General features: G+C 40.7%; 1 protein-coding gene across 1 annotated transcript in view; it reads left to right on the top strand.

Annotated features, from left to right (window-relative positions):
• LOC122550704 (solute carrier family 35 member F2-like) overlaps positions 1–19053 on the top strand; it is a 65563-nt gene that overhangs the window by 31801 nt on the left and 14709 nt on the right. The window contains exons 5-7 of the mRNA XM_043691839.1: positions 4653–4809; positions 6445–6497; positions 15315–15469. Of these exons, the coding sequence (XP_043547774.1) occupies positions 4653–4809; positions 6445–6497; positions 15315–15469 (365 nt within the window). The remainder of the gene's footprint in view (positions 1–4652; positions 4810–6444; positions 6498–15314; positions 15470–19053) is intronic.

Raw genomic sequence — 19053 nt, 5'->3', positions numbered from 1 at the left:
GAAAGATGTGGACGCTTTAGACACTGAGGACACTGCCTGCTCTGGACGGCATGTCTTATGAAGAAAGCTTGAGGAAGCTAGGGCTTTTCTCATTGGAGCAAAGAAGGTGACTTGGTAGAGGTGTACAAGATGATGTAAGGCTTTTGGATGTAGGTTTGCTCGTTGAGCTGGAAGATTCATTTCCAGACTTTTCGTTACTAGGTAACAGATTCAGTGGGCCTCAGGTGAAGCAATGCTGAAAATTCCTGCTTTCTATTTATATGTTTGGGTTTCTTTGGGTTGGTGATGTCATTTCCTGTGGTGATGTTATTTCCTATGATGAAGTCACTTCCTATTCTTTTTCTCAGGGGGTGGTAGATGGGGTCGAACTCGATGTGTTTGTTGATAGAGTTCCGTTTGGAATGCCACGCTTCTAGGAATTCTCATGCATGCCTGTTTGGCTTGTCCTCGGATGGATGTGTTGTCCCAGTCGAAGTAGTGTCCTTCCTCATCCGTATGTAAGGATACTAGTGAGAGAGGGTCATGTCTTTTTGTGGCTAGTTGGTGTTCATGTATCCTGGTGGCTAGTTTTCTGCCTTTTTGTCCAATGTGGTGTTTGTTACAGTCCTTGCATGGTATTTTATAAATGACACTAGTTTTGCTCATTGTATAGGGTCTTTCAAGTTCATTAGCTGCTGTTTTAGTGTGTTGGTGGGTTTGTGGGCTACCACGATGCCAAGGGGTCTGAGTAGTCTGGCAGTCATTTCTGAGATGTCTTTGATGTAGGGGAGAGATGCTAGGGTTTCTGGATGCATTTTGTCTGCTTGTTCGGGTTTATTGCCGAGAAGTCGGCGGACTGTGTTCATTGGGTACCCATTCTCTTTGAATACACGGTATAGGTGATTTTCCACTGCTCTGCATAGTTCCTCTGTGCTGCAGTGTGTGTTGACGTGTTGAAATAATGTTCTGATGCAGCTTCATTTGTGAGTGTTGGGATGATAACTTCTGTAGTTCAATATTTGGTCCGCATGTGTAATTTTTCTGTAGACGCTGGTTTGAAGTTCCCCATTGGCTGTTCGTCCTACTGTGACATCTAGGAATGGCGGTTTGTTGTTGTTGTTTTCCTCCTCTTTAGTGAATTTTATGCCAGTAAGGATATTATTGATGGTTTTGAAGGCTTCCTCTAACTTGCTTCATTTAATGATGACAAAGGTGTCATCTAGCGGATCCAGAGTTTGGGTTGGATGGCTGGCAGAGCTGGTTGCTCAAGTCTCTGCATTACTGCCTCTGCTAAGAACCCTGATATCAGAGATCCCATGGGTGTTCCGTTGGTTTGTCTATATGTTTTGTTGTTGAAGGTGAAGTGGGTGATAAGGCATAGGTCCACTAACTTGATGATATTCTCCTTGTTGATGAAGTTAGTGGTGTTTGGTGTATGTGTCTTTCAGTCATCTAATAGTGTAGTCAATGTTTCCTTGGGCAGGTTAATGTTGATTGAAGTAGACAGGGCTGTTACGTCAAAGGAATGCACTGCCAGCAGTGGTAGTAGAGTCAGAAAGATGAGTGATATTTCAGTGACTCTTGGATAGGCATGTGGAAGATAGTGCAATGAAGGATATGTAGGCTAGTCTGATCTTAGAATAAGAGGTTGGCACAACATCGAGAGTGGAAGGGCCTGTACTGTGTTGTACTTTTCTATGTTTTATGTACAAATTGGTAAGGCAGAGATTCTATGAGTGTCCAAATAAGTGCAAAGTGACTGAGTGCTGGTAAAAGCCCTGACAAGTGACCTGTTCAGATGTCTGAGGTGTTTGTCCCTTCACACAAAGCATCCTGGCAAGAGCATTACAATGTAAGGGGTCAATGAATGTTGCCCTTTGCAATTGCAGACCACCTACAGCATGGCTTCACTGTAGAATTCTACAGCTGTAGCAAACATTTCAGGAACAAAAGGCCTTCTGCTCAAGGGAGTTACTTGCTATAGACTGCATCACGTATGAATGCTAATGACTGCTAAGACACAGTCATGATTTGGAGATGCTGGTGTTGGAACTAGGGTGTACAAAGTTAAAAATCACACATCACCAGGTTATAGTCCAACAAGGGCGGCACGGTAGCACAGTGGTTAGCACTGCTGCCTCACAGCGCCTGAGACCCGGGTTCAATTCCCGCCTCAGGCGACTGACTGTGTGGAGTTTGCACATTCTCCCCGTGTCTGCGTGGGTTTCCTCCGGGTGCTCCGGTTTCCTCCCACAGTCCAAAAAAGTGCAGGTCAGGTGAATTGGCCATGCTAAATTGCTCATGGTGTTAGGTGCAGGGGTAAATGTAGAGGAATGGGTCTGGGTGGGTTGCGCTTTGGCGGGTCGGTGTGGACTTGTTGGGCCGAAGGGCCAGTTTCCACACTGTAAGTAATCTAATCTAAAAAAAAGGCGACCTGATGAAATAGCGGCACTCCGAAAGCTAGTGCTACCAATTAAACCTTTGCAGGAACCATTTTAAACATTCTCTCAAGACCAACACAAAGAGATACAGGGCCACCTTAATTCAATTGAACGTTAAGTACTTGAACAGGGAAATTAGTAACAAAAGCACTAGAATATGATGGAGGAGGCATAGATCATATGCTGTTAAGCTACAATAAACACATATAAATTTATAGCCTAGGAAATGTTTTTCATCACTTTATCCAAATGGTTTATTTTTAACATTGCAGGGAAGAATTCTGAACAATTCCAACCATGATAGTTGCAGTAGTGTAGAGGACAATGTCTCAGGCATTGCATTGTGCACCTATGCAAAAAAACATAGTTCTAGGGTTGCCTCTAGGATTTAGGTGATTATAGCTTCTTCGAATGCATGTGACATCTTAAAAGTCATTGCAGTGCCCTATCTGGCCTGGCATGTGATCAGACATCCTCCTTCAGTTCTTTCTAGTCTATGCTGGAAATGTTATGTAGCATAGAGTTTCCATCAATTACCTTGAACAATCTAATAGGATTACACTACGAGATTACTGTGATCCAGCCAGGTATTTAAAGCTTAGTTTAAAGTATCAATATTTGCTTCTACTATCTCATGATTTTGGCCATATCTGAATTGAGTTTAGCTCTGTTTTTAAATCTTGCAGGTGTTATTAACCAGGGCTGCAGAGATCAATGTTGATATCTTTGGAACCATTCTTCCAATCAGCCGCCTTGTTCAAATATATCAATGAGAAGACTCTAATTGATATCTAACTTAAGAGAGTTCAGGCTTGCTAATTTAGAAAAACACATGGGGTTTTGATTGAAGTCCTGAGTATAGGAGTTGAGAAGTCATGTTGAGATTGTACAGACATGGTGAGGCCTTTTCTAGAATACCATGTCCAGTTCTGATTGCCCAGTTGTAGGAAGGATATTATTAAGCCGGAGAGGGTTCAGAAGAACTTTATCAGAATGTTGCCAGGAATGGAAGGTTTGAGTTATAAAGAAAGGCTGGGACATTTTTCGTGGGGGTACGTAGGAGGTTAAGAGGTGACCATATAGAAAGTTATAAAATAATGAGGGGTAGAGATAGGGTTAATGATAGGTATCTTTTTCCTGAAGATGGTGGATTTGAGCACTAGGGGGCGCATTTTTAATTGGAGAGGAGAGAGATTTTAAAAAGACATGGGGGCAAATTTTTTACACAGAGAGGGAGGTTCATATGTGGGATGAACTTCCCGATAAGATGGTGGATGGGGGCACAATTACAATGTTTAAAAGACATTTGGATTTGTACGTGAATAGGAAATGGAGGGATATGGGTATGGACTTGTTTAGTTTGGATTATTTTTGGCATGGACTGATTGGACCGAAGGGTTTGTATGACTCTATAAAAGAATTAGACTTCATCCAAGCTGGTAGACTATTCAAATTAAAAAGGTTATGGGAGTATTAGGGACAAAATAGAACTTGTAATGCAGTGATAATGCCCCTAGCTCTGAGCCAGGGGACCTGGCTTTGTATCACACCTGCTTCAGAAATGTGTAATAACATCTATGAACAGGTGGTCTAGAAAATATCTCAAACTATTTTTAGTTGTTGAGAAATTGAGTTGTTAGCCTCTGATGGAAGCTGGAAATGTGTTGCTGGAAAAGCGCAGCAGATCAGGCAGCATCCAGGGAACAGGAGAATCGACGTTTCGGGCATAAGCCCTCCTGAAGAAGGGCTTATGCCCGAAACGTCGATTCTCCTGTTCCCTGGATACTGCCTGACCTGCTGCGCTTTTCCAGCAACACATTTCCAGCTCTGATCTCTGATGGAAGCTGTCAATGCTACACTTTTCATTTGATTGTAATATAAGAAACAGGGCCTAAAATGACCATTTGGGAAATCAGGTGCAGTCCATGCAGAGTTAACGTATCTTTATTTTTATCATGAATTTCCCTCCCACAATCTAGAAACATTAGTTTCCTTTCCAGTCGCTCTGGTAGTGCAATGAGTGTCTCTATAAGCCTCAATACTACTACTTAACAGAATGTAGATCAGCTACTTTTTAAAAATGTTGTTTGACTGACCATGGCTCAATTAGTTTCCAAATATTCAACAACTTGCTTTTAGACATTTTCGTTACTCAAATAAGGAATAATTGTTATAAAATGTACTACGATTTTTTTTTTGTTGTGAAATGGATTTTGTTTTTTTCTCAAATAGGTAGCAATAAGTTGCTGGGAGACTTTCTGGTCCTGGGTGGTGCTGCACTTTATGGAGTTTCTAATGTGTGTGAAGAATTTGTTGTGAAAAACTTTAGCCGTGAGGAGTTCCTGGGAATGCTTGGCTTATTTGCAACCTTCTTTAGTGGTATACAACTGTAAGGAATGGCATTGTTTTTTCTAAATTGTGTCTAATTTAAACTGTGCTTTAATGTTATCGGTACAATAGAAAGCAGTGCTCATTGGCACCATTTTAGCTCATGTTTAGCTTCGTTTTGATCAATATTTTCCATATGGAAGGTTAAAAAGTGGCTCCCATGACAGTCTTGCTAAATGTTTAAACTTATTTGACCAGCAACAGATTAAATGAAAACAAAATATAATCAATTAAAAATATGTTTTGATTTCATTATAGGATGCCTTCTGCAGGGATGCCATAAGTTAAATATTTTGTTATCATGTAGTATTCAACATTTGTTCATCATTTATCATTAAGATAGAGCTTGTTTCCTAAGGAGAATTCTGGGATCTTGTAATGCATAACAAGTTATGAATCACTGTTCAGCAAACTATCCATGTGTCAGACTGAGCCAAAATAAATTTATTTCAATTCAAGGAAGTTTACTAATAATTTTTAAAAGTCCTGGTCAAGAACTAACCTTAAGGAGCAACTTAGTGATCTGAAAAATAAGTCCAACTCAATATTGTTGATTGGATTGGTAATGATAATATTACATTGGAAAGGGTGCATAACAGATTTAAAAGGATGTTACCGACACTGGAGAGTTTGAGTTAAAGGAGAAGCTGGTTAGGCTGGGACTTCTTTTCCTGGAGCACAGCAGGTTATGGGGTGACCTTATAGAGGTTTACAAAATCAGAGGGGCATAGATAAGGTGAATAGCAAAGGCCTTTTCCCTCGGGTAGGGGAATTCAAAACTAGAGGGCATAGTTTTAAGGTGAAAGGGGAAAAATTTGAGATCTGAGGAGCAATCTTTACACACAAGTGATTCATATGTGGAATGAACTGCCAGAGGAAGTGGGCACAGATTCGGTCACAGAACACTTAAATGACATTTGGATAGGTACATGAATAGGAAGGGTTTAGAAGAATATGGCTAAGCACAGGAAAATGGGACTAGTTTAGTTTAGGAAACATGGTCGGCATGGAAGAGATGGACCAAAGGCTCTGTATGAATCTGACTCTGAGAGTTGCTCATGTTAATTATGAATGTCACTCTTACTATTGACTTAGTTGTGACAGTTAGCATAAACAATGAAAATATATAAATATTATTACAATATTTCAATGTGCTTGTAATTTACTTGCTATGTAATAGCCAGTGAAATATCAGACATTTATTGAGCAATGGAGAACAGTATGAGTGATTAACATCATAAGTCATAACAACAAATCCCTTAAATTTGCCTACTATCTTATATCTTCACATTTTATATTAAATACAGCCTAAGTGAGAGTGGAGGTCATTCAAGTTTATTCTACTGAGTTAGTTTTGGGTTATTTAATTGTGTTATTGAAAACAATTCTGAATATTGTAGGTAGTTGAATAATGCCATATAACTGCATGTCTGATATGTGATATCAGACATGGAGTTATATGGCACCGCTGTTACTGTTTATGGAATAAAAATCAATAGGGATGATCTATTAAAAACATATGGGAGAGAAAAGAGACTGGAATAAAGGATTGTTTCATGAGAAAAAGTTGTAAATGACCTTATGTGCTTAGTATTTATTATTATTAGATCATGGTTTTCATTTTCTTGTATTATAGAAGTATTCTGGAACGTCATGCAATCACAAACATTAATTGGAGCTGGCAAGTTGGTAAGCATCTCTTCAAGAACAACAATTTGCATTTGTGTAGTTCCCTTAACATAGCTAAATGTCTCAAGGCATTTAGCAAAATGATGTTTTTTTTAGCATTCAGCCACAGAAGGAGATATCAGGATAGATGACCAAGTGTTTGGTCAAAGATGTATGTTTTAAGAAGGATCCTAAAATTAGAAGGTTGGAGAAGACTCAGGAGAGAAGTCTAAAGCTTAAGGCAGTTGAAAACAAAATTGGAATGATTAAAATTGTAAATGTGTGGTAACTCAGAAATGTGGAGCTGGAGGTAATTTGCAGAGATAGGAAGGGGAGATTCCATGTAGGAATTTGAAAACAAATATTTTAATAGAAGACTTGGTACAAGTTAAGACTTGGATGGTTGATACTTGAATGATCACAAGTTTGAGCAGGTGCATCAGGTATCAGAGTTGAATAGTATAGCAGAGGTGAAAGTAGGCAGACTTGATGATGTGTGGGTCTAAGGCTCATCTTGGGGTTAAATGCCTTGGCCAGGTTGTAAAAGGTCTGCCTCAGCTTCAGACAGTTACCAGGGATGGAAACCGTGAACAGGTGCCAAAGGATAATGAGCAAGGACAATGGCTTTTCCGATGATTCATTGGAGGAAATTTCTTGGATGGTCATTTAACGGGATGGTAAATCAGAGACAGTGGATGGTTTGAGAGAGGTTGGGATGAGGTAGCGCTGGGCATCACCAACATGCACATGATGTTGTTTATGGATGGTATGAGCAAAGAACAGCACATAGGTCCAAAGGTAGCCTTCAGATATTTCACGCTTAGAGGAGATAATAGAAGCTTACACAACGAATTTGTTGACAAGAAACATCAGAGTTCTTGATACTTGTCCTCACATCCGTACAGTCTGAGCTGCACAAAAGTTTAAGGGGAAGTCTACTCTGCATTTATTTAATTTTCGGCTTCAATACTTTTCCCACCAAGAAAAGCTTTTGTCCTGAGTTAGCAGAGTGTGCCCGGGCCAAGAGGTCACCTTATCTGTAAGAATTATCATTTTTTGAGGTGTTATCGGTGCTGGAGCTGATTTCCTCAATTTATTGGAGCAGTAATTATGCTTTTTATAAGTTTTTGCTTTGCTTTTGGAACTTAAAAAGAAATCAAAAACAATGATGCTTTAAGTGAGAGGAAAGAGAGAGAGAGCACGTGGGCGAGAGCATGTGGGAAAGAGCACGTGGGAGGACGGCTCATCAAAAAAATCTAAGCAGTGAACTTTCACAGCTGACTGACTATGAAAGTGCAGCATCTCTGGAACTCTGAGTTCAGACCAAACAAAAACCAGTAAAATTACACAGACAACCTTGGAGAGACCTGATTATTGGAACTACTCACAACTGGGAGTGTCAGCAGGTAAGTTTTTGTTTTAAAGTCTTATAAAACTTACAAATGTTAATTTTTTTTTGTAAATCTATACTGGGGGGGGGGGGGGTAGGGTGAGGGTTGTTTTTATGTTTTACTAAATTCTTTATTAGTTAAAAATATAAAACATGGGGACTAAGTTATCCTAGAACAGTGTTTTCAGAGCAGTAAGTCTGTGCTATTTTCTAGATCTGTAGATTAAGGTGAAGAGATGGCCTTTACTAAAGTGATGTGCTCTCCCTGTTGGATGAGGGAGATTAGGAGAATTTCAATGTTGCTGATGATTATGTCTGGAGGAAGTGTGTTTTCAATGCAAATACTATTGGATAGCACAGCTTGGTTGAAGCAACAGTTAGAGGCAAAGAGGAATTTACAGGGACCGGGGGTGGGGGGGTGATGAATGGCAGTTTCAGAAAGGTAAAAAAGAAGATACAGTCCTTGAGATGGGTTACCTCTAGAAAAATTAGGATAGTTGGGAAGGTCATGCAGGAGTCTCCTGTGAGTATCTCCATCTCAAGCCAGTCTGCTGTTTTATAAAATGTATTGATTTGGACTGGGGTGGACAAAGTTAAAAATCACACAACACCAGGTTAGAGTGCAACAGGTTTATTTGGAAGCACTAGCTTTCGGAACGCTGCTCCTTCATCAAATGGTTTTGGAGTAGAATCATAAGATGTAGACTTTATAGCAACAGGATTGCAGTGTCATGGAATGTACTATTAAATAAATTTAGCTTATGCCTGTCAATTTTTAGAATGACCATGTTAGTTTTAGTTCCTTCATATGTAAATCCCAGAACTTTTTTAAAGTTACTTTCTCAAGATAGCTTTAACAATAGGTGTCATCTCAGCTCCGTGCATTGAATGTGTGAATTTAAAGTCTGTCTGTGTCCCAATGTTAGGTCAGACTGCTTCTATTTCTGAAGTAGGAGTGACCGAATTTTACATTGATTTATGCAGTTTCTGAGCAAAATAAAATGTAATTCTGCAAATACAAATTCACCCAATAAACTTATGTATGTGTGTGTGTATGCATGCAGGGGAGACCAAGTGAATGTGTGCGTGTGTGGGTGTGTGTGTGTGTTGGGGTGAGAGTGTCTGTGAGTGAGTGTGTGTCTGTGTGTGAGTGTAATGGTGTATAAGTCTGTGAAAGACTGCATGTGGGGGGAGTGTGTGTGAGCATATGAGAGCTTGTATATGAGAGAGCGTCTGTATGTGTGTGTTTGCGTGTGTGTGTGAGAGAGACAGTGTATTGTGTAGTGAGGTCACCTGTAGTATGACATGAACCCAAGGTCCTGGTTGAGGCCATTCCCCCGGGTAGTGAAATTGGCTATCAGCATCTGCTTGGCCATTTTGCGTAGTTGCCTGTCCTGAAGTCCACCTTGGAGGACAGTTACCTGAAGGCTCAAGGTCGAATGTCCTGGATTGCTGAAGTGTTCCCCGACTGGGAGGGAACACTCCTGCCTGGTGATTGTTGTGCAGTGTCCATTCATCCATTGCTGTAGCCTCTGCTCGGTCTCACCAATGTACCATACCTCAGGGCATCCTTGTCTGCAGCGTATGAGGTAGACAACATTGGCTGAGTCACATGAATACCTACTGCATACATGCTGGATGGTGTCCCCATGAATAATGGTGGTACCCGTGTTGACACTCTAACACGCCTTGCAGTGCCTGCTGTGATAGGGTGTATGGTATTGTTCTGAAAGCCGGGCACTCTGCTACGAACAATGATCTGTTTGAGGTTTGGTGGTTGTTTAAAGGCGAGAAATTGAAGAGTGGGGAAGGTCTTGGCAAGGCGCTCATCCTCATTGATAATATGTTGCAGGCTGTGAAGAACATGGCGTGGTTTTGCAGCTCCCAGGAAGTACTGGACAACAAAGGGTACCTTATTGGTTGTAGCCCGTGTCTGTCTCCTGAGGAGGTCATTACGATTTCTCGCTGTGGCATGTTGGAACTGGCATTGATGAGTTGAGCATCGTACCCTTTCTCATGAGAGCATGCTTGAGTACTTCCAAGCGTCTGTTATGTTCCTCCTCATCTGAACAGATCCTGTTCAGGGCTTGTCCATAGGGTATGGCTGTTTTAATGTTGCTGGTGGAAGCTAGAGAAGTGTAGCATCGTGAAGTTATCCGTGGGTTTGCGGTAGAGTGAGGTGCTGAGGTACCCATCCTTGATGGAGATGCATGTATCCAAGAATGCGATAGATACTAAAGAGTAGTCTATGGTGAGTTTGATGGTGGGATGAAACTTGTTGTTATCACTGTGTAGTTGTTTTCAGTAACTCACCATGAGTTCAGAGGAAGAAAATGTCATCGATATATCTGGTGTATATAGTATTGGTTGGAGGTCCTGTACAGAGAAGAAGTCTTTTGCATGAAAATGTTGGCATACTGGGGTATGAATTTGGTCTCCATGGCTGATCTGCGTGTCTGGTTGACGAACTGGTTGTCAAAGGTGAAAACATTATGATCGAGAATGAAGCAGATGTAGAGGATGATGGACTCATCCATCATATAACACAGTCAGCTAAGGGAATATAACAGTCAGCGAAGTTTCTGGTACCTATAATGAGGTGACTATAATGAGGGGTATGTCAGGTTCCAAGTGATTGATAGTGATCGGGGACTCTCTAATCGGGGGCACAAATAGATATTTCTGCAGCTGATAGTGTGACATCAGAACGATGTGTTACCTCCCTTGTGCCAGGGTCAGGGATGTTTCAGAAAAGGTCCAGAATATTCCCAAAGGGAAGAGTGACCAGCAGGCGGTCTTTGCACATATTGGTACCAAAAGCATAGGAAGAGAAAGGACAAGGTTCTGAACAGATAGTGTAGGAAATTTGGCAGGTAAAAAAAACTAGGCCCTTGAAGTTAGTAATATCTGAATTACTCCCTATATTCCTTGGAGGTCATTCAGTGAAGTGATTTGGGTGGAACTGAGAAATAAGAAATAGGTGATCACCTTATTGGGATTGTACTATAGACTCCCAATAACCAGTGGGAAATTGAGAAAAAAATTTGTAAGGAGATCTCAGGTATCTATTAGAATGATAAGGTTGTAATTTTAACTTTCCAACACAGACTGGGATTGATGTTAAGGGCTTGGATGGAGAGGAATTTATTAAGAGTGTACAAGAATATTTTCTTGTTCAGTATGTAGATGTACCTACTTGAGAAGGAGCAAAACTTGAACTTCTCTAGTGTCAGAGAAATTAGCTCAATAAGCAGAGATCACACAAGCCAGATCAGGTGAAATTGACAAGCTGTTTATTACAAGCGATATCGCTGGAAGAGAAATTGACTAGGCTGACACAGAACTGACAGTCTTTACAGTTAGACCAAGGGTTCTCTTCCCTGAGCAGAGAATCAAGCTAGTTTTTTTGCATTTATTTCAATGTTGGATGCCTGACAGGTAAAGCAGATGAACTTAGGGCATGGTTGAGAAAATGGGATATCATAACTATTACAGAAACGTGGCTCAGGGAAGGGCAGGATTGGCAGCGGAATGTTCCAAGATATCGACAATACAGAAAGGAATATTGTACAATGATACTAATTGAAAATAGGAAAAATACAATGGTATTGATAATCAAGTAATCTAGTTACAATGGTAGTAATTGCAAAGCAGTTATCAGAGGAATATCCTGAACGTGGTTACTATATGGCATCCTGGCAGCATCAATCAGTCTTTAATGGGATCAGGAGAATTCCAGCTCTCTTTGAGGGTAGGTGAAAATATCCCTTTCCTTGGCAGTAAGATGTTTCCATTGTTTCTCTCCTGTGAGCAAGGTATTCTGGTGCCTCTGCCTGACCTGTCCCTTGTGTGGCTTCGGTATCACTGGAGCGTGAGACTGCCCTGAGGGCTTTGAGATAGCTGCGTTGATCGGGTTCAAAAAGCTTATTGTTAGTTTGTCTTGGGAAGTGTATTCTCTGCGAGTGACTATGGTCATGACTGGTTTCTTTTGCCAGCCTGTTTGGTCAAAGTTGAGGCTTTCTGGGTGTTTCTTGTAACGTTTGGACAGGGTTGATTTCCTGTGTTCCTTGTGGCCATGCTGTGGGTAGGCAGGGTGGCAGATTTTTTCCCACATCTAGGGAAATAAAAAAGGACAAGTGATTGAGGTGTCACTTTGGGACCAATGATCATAATTATATTAATTTTAAAATAGTTATGGAAAAGGATAGACCTGATCTATAAAAGGGTTATTGCTCTGAATTGGAATAAGGCCAATTTTGATGGTAGTAGGCAAGAAGTTTCAAACGTTGACTGGGAGAGGCTGTTGAAAATGAGATGCCTTCAAAAATGTGATAACGAGAGTCCATAGGCAAGTGTGTAACTGTTAGTGTGAAGGGCAAGATTGGTACGTGTAGGGAATGCTGGATGACCAGAAAAATTGAGATTTTAGTCAAGAATAGGAAGGAAGCATTTGTCAGGTATATACAGCAGAAATTGAGTGAACCCCAAGAAGAGAATAAAGGCAGTAGGAGTATAGTTAAGAGGGAAATCATGAGGACAAATAAGAGACATGAGTTAGCTTTGGCAAATAGGGTTAAGGGGAATCCAAACCGATTCTACAATACATTAAGGGCATAAGAGTAACAGGGAAACAATAGGGTCCCTTAAAAGAACAGTAAGGCTGTCTATGTGTGGATCTGCAGGAGATAGTTGAGATACTAAATGAGTATTTCACATCTGTATTTACAGTGGATAAGGATATGGAAGCTAGAGAACTTGGAGAAACAAATAGAAATAACTTTGAAGTTGTCCATTATTACAGAGGAGGAGGTGCTGGACGTGTTAAAATGCATAAAGGTAGATAAGTCATTGGGACTCGATCAGGAGTATCCGAGAATTTTGTGAGAAGCTAGAGAAGTGATTGTGAGGTCCCTTGCTGAGATATTTCTATCATCAATAGCCACAAGTGATGTGCCAGAAGTGGAGGGTGGGTACTTGGAGCCATTATTTAAGAAATGTCTTAAGGAAAAGCAAGGTAACTATAGGCTGGTGAGCCTGATGTCGATGGTGGGGAATTTGTTGCAGTGGATTCTGATGGACAAGATTTATATGTATTTGGAAAAGCAAGGACTGATTAGAGATAGTCAACATGGCTTTGTGTGTGGGAAATTTATCTCACTAACTTGATGGAATCTTTTTAAGAAGCTACAAGAAGACTAATGAAGGCAGAATGGTGGATGTTTGACAAGGTTCTGCATGGTAGACTGGTTAGCAAGGTTAGATCACATGGAATCCAGGGAGAGCTAGTCATTTGGATACAAAACTGCCTGAAAGATAGGAAGGTGGTGATGGAGGGTTGGTTTTTGGACTAGGGTTGTGTAACCAGCAGTATGTCGCAAGGATCTGTGCTGGGTTCACTACTTTTTGTCATTTATATAAATGATGTGGATGTGAATATAGGAGGAATGGCTAGTAAGTTTGCAGATGATACCAAAATTGGTGGGTGATGAAGAAGATTATCTCAGAGTACAAAAGACCCTGATCAGATGGGCTGAGGAGCAGCAGATGGAGTTTAATTTAGATAAATGTGAGACGTTGCATTTTGGCAAGGCAAATCAGGGCAGAACTTATACACATAACGTTAGAGGCGTGGGTGTGTTGCTGAACAAAGAGACCTTGGGGTGCAGGTTTATAGTTCCTTGAAGGTGGAGTCGCAGGTAGACAGGGTGGTGAAGAAGTTTGGTATGCTTGCTTTTATTGATCAGGGTATTGAGTATCTGGGATGGGATACTTGGATTGGAATTGCATTGGGATGTTTCAAATGTTTTATTGACAGTGTGATAGTATCTTAACAACTGTGGCAGTCACATGTTAAGAGCCACTGTTACTTTCCTACCTGCCTCATATAAAAAAATATTTTTTGTTGACGGCTCCAGGTAAAAGGTGAAAATAAAGTTGTACTTGGTTCAAGAAGATATTTGGACTGTTGTGACATTAGAGAGAGAGAGAGAGACAACAGGTAGTGGTTTAACCTGAGGGTCACCATGCTTGAAGTGAGGGGAAAGATTGAGTCCTTCATGGTCACCTCAGCTGGTGCAAGAATTGAACCTGTGCTGCTGTCATCACTCTATACCACAAACCAGCTGTTCAGCTAACTGACCCCAAGCAGCTTTGCTTCAACCAGTACTCTCAGTAGCAAATATGATTACAACCATGGCTATCATGTGTTTTAGAAGTCATCAAGTTAAGGATATTTCCCTTCCAATGATTCGATCATTCCATCACTGTTCTGTGCAGAATTTCTCTGGTCATTAGACAGATTGAATAGACAAAATACTGTCTTGAACCATGATTTTAAGTTTGGAGTTCATTTTATAATATACACAGGACAGATTTCATAGGATTAGCTGTCTCAGTTGATAGCACAGAATTGCTTCTTGAACCAGAATTAAAGAGAAGGCAAGTTCTTTATCACTTTTTCCTATTATCAGATAATTGTCACTTGCCTGTGATAAATATTCTCAAAACAATTGTCACTTATTTCAAGAAAATGACTGTTGCATTTGAGAAATAACATTTAGATTCCTGATGTGGCACATTCCCTGTTAGCAGAATGTTGACAATTATCAATTTGATAACTTGTCTCATTAATAACTAACACCCTACATTTATTGATTCACACACTGTTTTGAAAGTGTTTGGCAAGCTGCTTTTGGCTTTGAATAAAGAAACAAAGCCAGACAGGTTTTTAAAAGGAAAAATCTTCAAGGCAAGAAACTATAATGTAGAAGATAAGTTGCATCGATTGAATTTATCGAGTTGAACTAGATCTGCCTTTATGGCAAAATGAAACAACTTATTAGTTTGCATCAAAATGTGTCCCAGCAAGTGTTTGTTCAGTCTACCTTGAAAGTAATAATGCATTGATTGATCTCAATATTTCTTTTGGTGAAGCAGCAAGGGGACAAAAACTGTAAAATCAATACTAACAACCAAAAGACGGTGTTTTACATTGGAAATGTAATACAAAGCAATGGTAAATGTTGTCTGCTGGCCTTGACTGTTGACAATGAATATTGGAAATTCATAGCAAGATGTTCTGACCACTAATAGTCTAACATCACAGCTAAATTTCTAATTTGGAGTAAAAATTGGCACTGAAGTATTTTGTACATTTCCATCAAAGCCAGCAATATTCTAACATAAAGACTATTAAAATATGCAAATTAATCTATGAAATAGCATCATTTGAAGACATTGATAGAAATTGTGATGCGTACATAAGTCTGCTGATAAGAGAACCAATTGATAGTTGTTTTAAAATGCAAAAAATGCATAAGTAGGGAATGATGCCATTTTAAACCTCTTAAAAGATTGCATCTAGTCTGACTACTTAAAAACATGATTGACAATTTCATGATCTGAGATAAACATATTTTGATAAACATATTTTATTCTTTTCCTGCCAGTATTATTGTTCACTGCCTTTGCTGTTTGCATGTTTGGATGGTATAGCTTCCTGCCACTTGTGATTAAGGTCAGCAACGCCACCTCAGTCAATCTTGCGATCCTAACTGCAGACCTCTACAGCATCTTCTTTGGGATTTTCTTATTCCACTACAAGGTGAGCAACTATTCAAGAAAAATTGAATTAGCAAATGGGAGCATATTCTAATTTTATTTCATTTTGTATGTAACACATTCTTCTGATTATTTAAGGGCTATTTACTTTTCATGTGAACTGGACTTTCCTATGAAGCTGCTCAGGAGAGAGCGGGAATAGCAGCTTATGCAATAGTGTGAGATACAGCAGGAACGGCAGCTTTGTAAGGAGTGAGAGAGAGTATGAAGGCAGTAACTTCTCAAACAATGCTAGAAAGCAAGGACAGCAGCTTCATAAAAGACAAGAGAGAGCTCAGGGAAAGCAGCTCCTGAAACAGCACAAAAGGACAGGGATAGCAGTTTCTGAACAGTGTTAGAGAGAGCATGGGAACAGCAGGTTCTGGAAAAGTGGGAGAGAAAGCAATGTTTGCAGCTTCATTAACAACTGAAAAGAATTTGAGGATAGCAGCTTCTGAAACATCGCTAGAGAGAGAGGAGACTGCAGCTACAAAGGACTGTGGGAAAGAGCAAAGACAGCAGCTTCATAAAGAGCGGGAGTGAATGGGGATAATAGCTTTTTAAAGAGCAGGAAAGAGAGAGGACAATAACTTTTGAAATAGTTTGAGAGTGGGGAAAGCAGCTCTTGAAACAACATGAGAGAAGAACAGTATGAGACAGCCTGGACACAGTAGCTTTGAAGAACAGGACAGAGTGGAGACAGCAACATCAAAAGCAGCCCTGTAGAGAGTGGAGCAGGCAGCTTCATATAGAAAAGAATGGACCTGCATAAGAAAGGCAGTGAGGAAAGCAAGAGATGAAAACTGGCAACAGAGATTTCCTTGAGGAGAAAGTGAAGTCTGCAGATGCTGGAGATCAGAGCTGAAAATGTGTTGCTGGAAAAGCGCAGCAGGTCAGGCAGCATCCAGGGAACAGGAGAATCGACGTTTCAGGCATAAGCCCTCATTCCTCATTCCTGAAGAAGGGCTTATGCCCGAAACGTTGATTCTCCTGTTCCCTGGATGCTGCCTGACCTGCTGCGCTGTTCAAGCAACACATTTTCAACAGAGATTTCCTCCCAACTTGTTTTTAACTTGCGAAGCTGAGTATGACAGCACAGGAAAACGGGTCGGTGATTGATGAGTTTTTGTGCCCAGGGTTATTGATATCTCTTCTGGGGTGGTGTGGAACTTTGAGTGGAGAGGAAAGCTCCAGTTGTTATGGTCTATGTAGGTAACAATGACATTGGAGAACTAGGAAAGAAGTTCTAATGATGGATTATGAGAGGCTCTGGGCTAAATTAAAAAGCAGAAACACAATCTCAGAATTGCTACTTGATCCACAGGCACGGTGGCACAGTGGTTAGCACTGCTGCCTCACAGCGCCTGAGACCCGGGTTCAATTCCCGCCTCAGGCGACTGACTTGTGGAGTTTGCACATTCTCCCCGTGTCTGCGTGGGTTTCCTCCGGGTGCTCCGGTTTCCTCCCACAATCCAAAGATGTGCAGGCCAGATGAATTGGCCATGCTAAATTGCCCGTAGTGTTAGATAATGGGTAAATGTAGGGGTATGGGTGGGTTGCGCTTCGGCGGGTCGGTGTGGACTTGTTGGGCCGAAGGGCCTGTTTCCACACTGTAATGTAATCTAATCAAATCGCCGTGAGGTAAACAAGATTAGAGAGGTAACTGCATGGCTCAAGGATTAGTGTGGGAGAAATGATTTCCGATTCCGATTCATTGGGGATTAGCACCGATACTTGGGAAAGAAAGAGCTGTTCTGTTGGGACAGGCTCTACTTAAACCAGGCTGGCATCAATGTCCTGATGATGCATATAAATAGAGCTGAAGGTAGGGTCTTAAAATAATTAATGGAGAGGTTCAATTGAACGGAATTTTTAAAAAAATCAAAACGAAAAATGAAAGCAGAAGTGGAAGGTAGTAAAAAGGCAAATGATAATCAAAGTGTGAGGAAGGGTAGAGAATTTATGCAGAAATTAAAATCCATGAAATAAAGTTTAAAAAGTCAAGGTTCTTTATCTGAATGCACAAAGCATTTGAAACATGATGGCTGAATTGATGGCACAAATATAAGTAAATGAATGTGACTTATTAGATATTATGGAGATGTAGTTGCAGGGTGAATAAGACTGGGAAGTCAATATTCAAGGATACTTGATGCTCCACAAGAAACTTAAAAAGGATGTCCTCAAGGGTAGTAATATCTACAAGCTTGTGAGGGCAGGAATAGGAGGATAGAGCAGATGAATGCATGGCTGAGGAGCTCGTGTATGGGAGAAGGATTCACATTTTTGGATCATTGGAATCTCTTTTTTGGAGTAGAAGTGACCTGTACAAGAAGGACGGATTGCACCTAAATTGGAAAGGGACTAATATACTGGCAGGGAAATTTGATAGAACTGCTTGGGAGGATTTAAACAAGTAAGGTGGGACCCAGGGAGTTAGTGAGGAAAGAGTTCGATCTGAGACGGGTACATTTGAGAACAGAAGTGAGTCAAACCGTCAGGGCAGGCAGGGACAAGGTAGGACTAATAAATTAAACTGCATTTATTTCAATGTAAGGGGCCTAACGGGGAAGGCAGATGAACTCAGGGCATGGTTAGGAACACGGGACTGGGATATCATAGCAATTACAGAAAAATGGCTCAGGGATGGGCAGGACTGGCAGCTTAATGTTCCAGGATACAAATGCTAGAGGAAGGGTAGAAAGGAAGGCAAGAGAGGAGGGGGAGTGGCATTTTTGATAAGGGATAGTATGACAGCTGTTCTGAGGGAGGATATTCACGGAAATATATCCAGGGAAGTTATTTGGTAGAACTGAGATAAGAAAGGGATGATCACCTTATTGGGATTGTATTATAGACCCTCTAATAGTCAGAGGGAAATTGAGAAACAAACTTGTAAGGAGATCTCCGCTATCTGTAAGAATAATAGTGTGGTTATGGTAGGGGACTGTAACTTTCCAAACATAGACTGGGACTGCCATAGTGTTAAAGATTTAGATGGAGAGGAATTTCTTAAGTGCGCACAAGACAATTTTCTGATTCAGTATGTGGATGTACCTACTCGAGAAGGTGCAAAACTTGACCTACTCTTGGGAAATAAGGCAGGGCAGGTGACTGAGGTGTCAGTGGGGGAGCACTTTGGGGCCACCGACCATAATTCTATTCATTTCAAAATAGTGATGGAAAAGGATAGACCAGATCTAAAAATTGAAGTTCTAAATCGGAGAAAGGCCAATTTTGACGGTATCAGGCAAGAACTTTCGAAAGCTGGTTGGAGGCAGATGTTCGCAGGTAAAGGGACGGCTGGAAAATGGGAAGCCTTCAGAAATGAGATAACAAGAATCCAGAGAAAGTATATTCCTGTCAGGGTGAAAGGGAAGGCTGGTAGGTATAGGGAATTCTGGATGTCTATAGAAATTGACGGTTTGGTTAAGAAAAAGAAGGAAACGTGTCAGGTATAGACAGGATAGATCGAGTGAATCCTTTGAAGAGTATAAAGGAAGTAGGATATACTTAAGAGGGAAATCAGGAGGGAAAAAAGGGGACATGACATAGCTTTGGCAAATAGAATTAAGGAGAATCCAAGGG

The sequence above is a fragment of the Chiloscyllium plagiosum genome, chromosome 6 (assembly GCF_004010195.1).
Source record: "Chiloscyllium plagiosum isolate BGI_BamShark_2017 chromosome 6, ASM401019v2, whole genome shotgun sequence".
Lineage (NCBI taxonomy): Eukaryota > Metazoa > Chordata > Chondrichthyes > Orectolobiformes > Hemiscylliidae > Chiloscyllium > Chiloscyllium plagiosum.
Note: the sequence above shows the minus strand (reverse complement) of the source record. Positions and strands in the feature narration are given on the sequence as shown.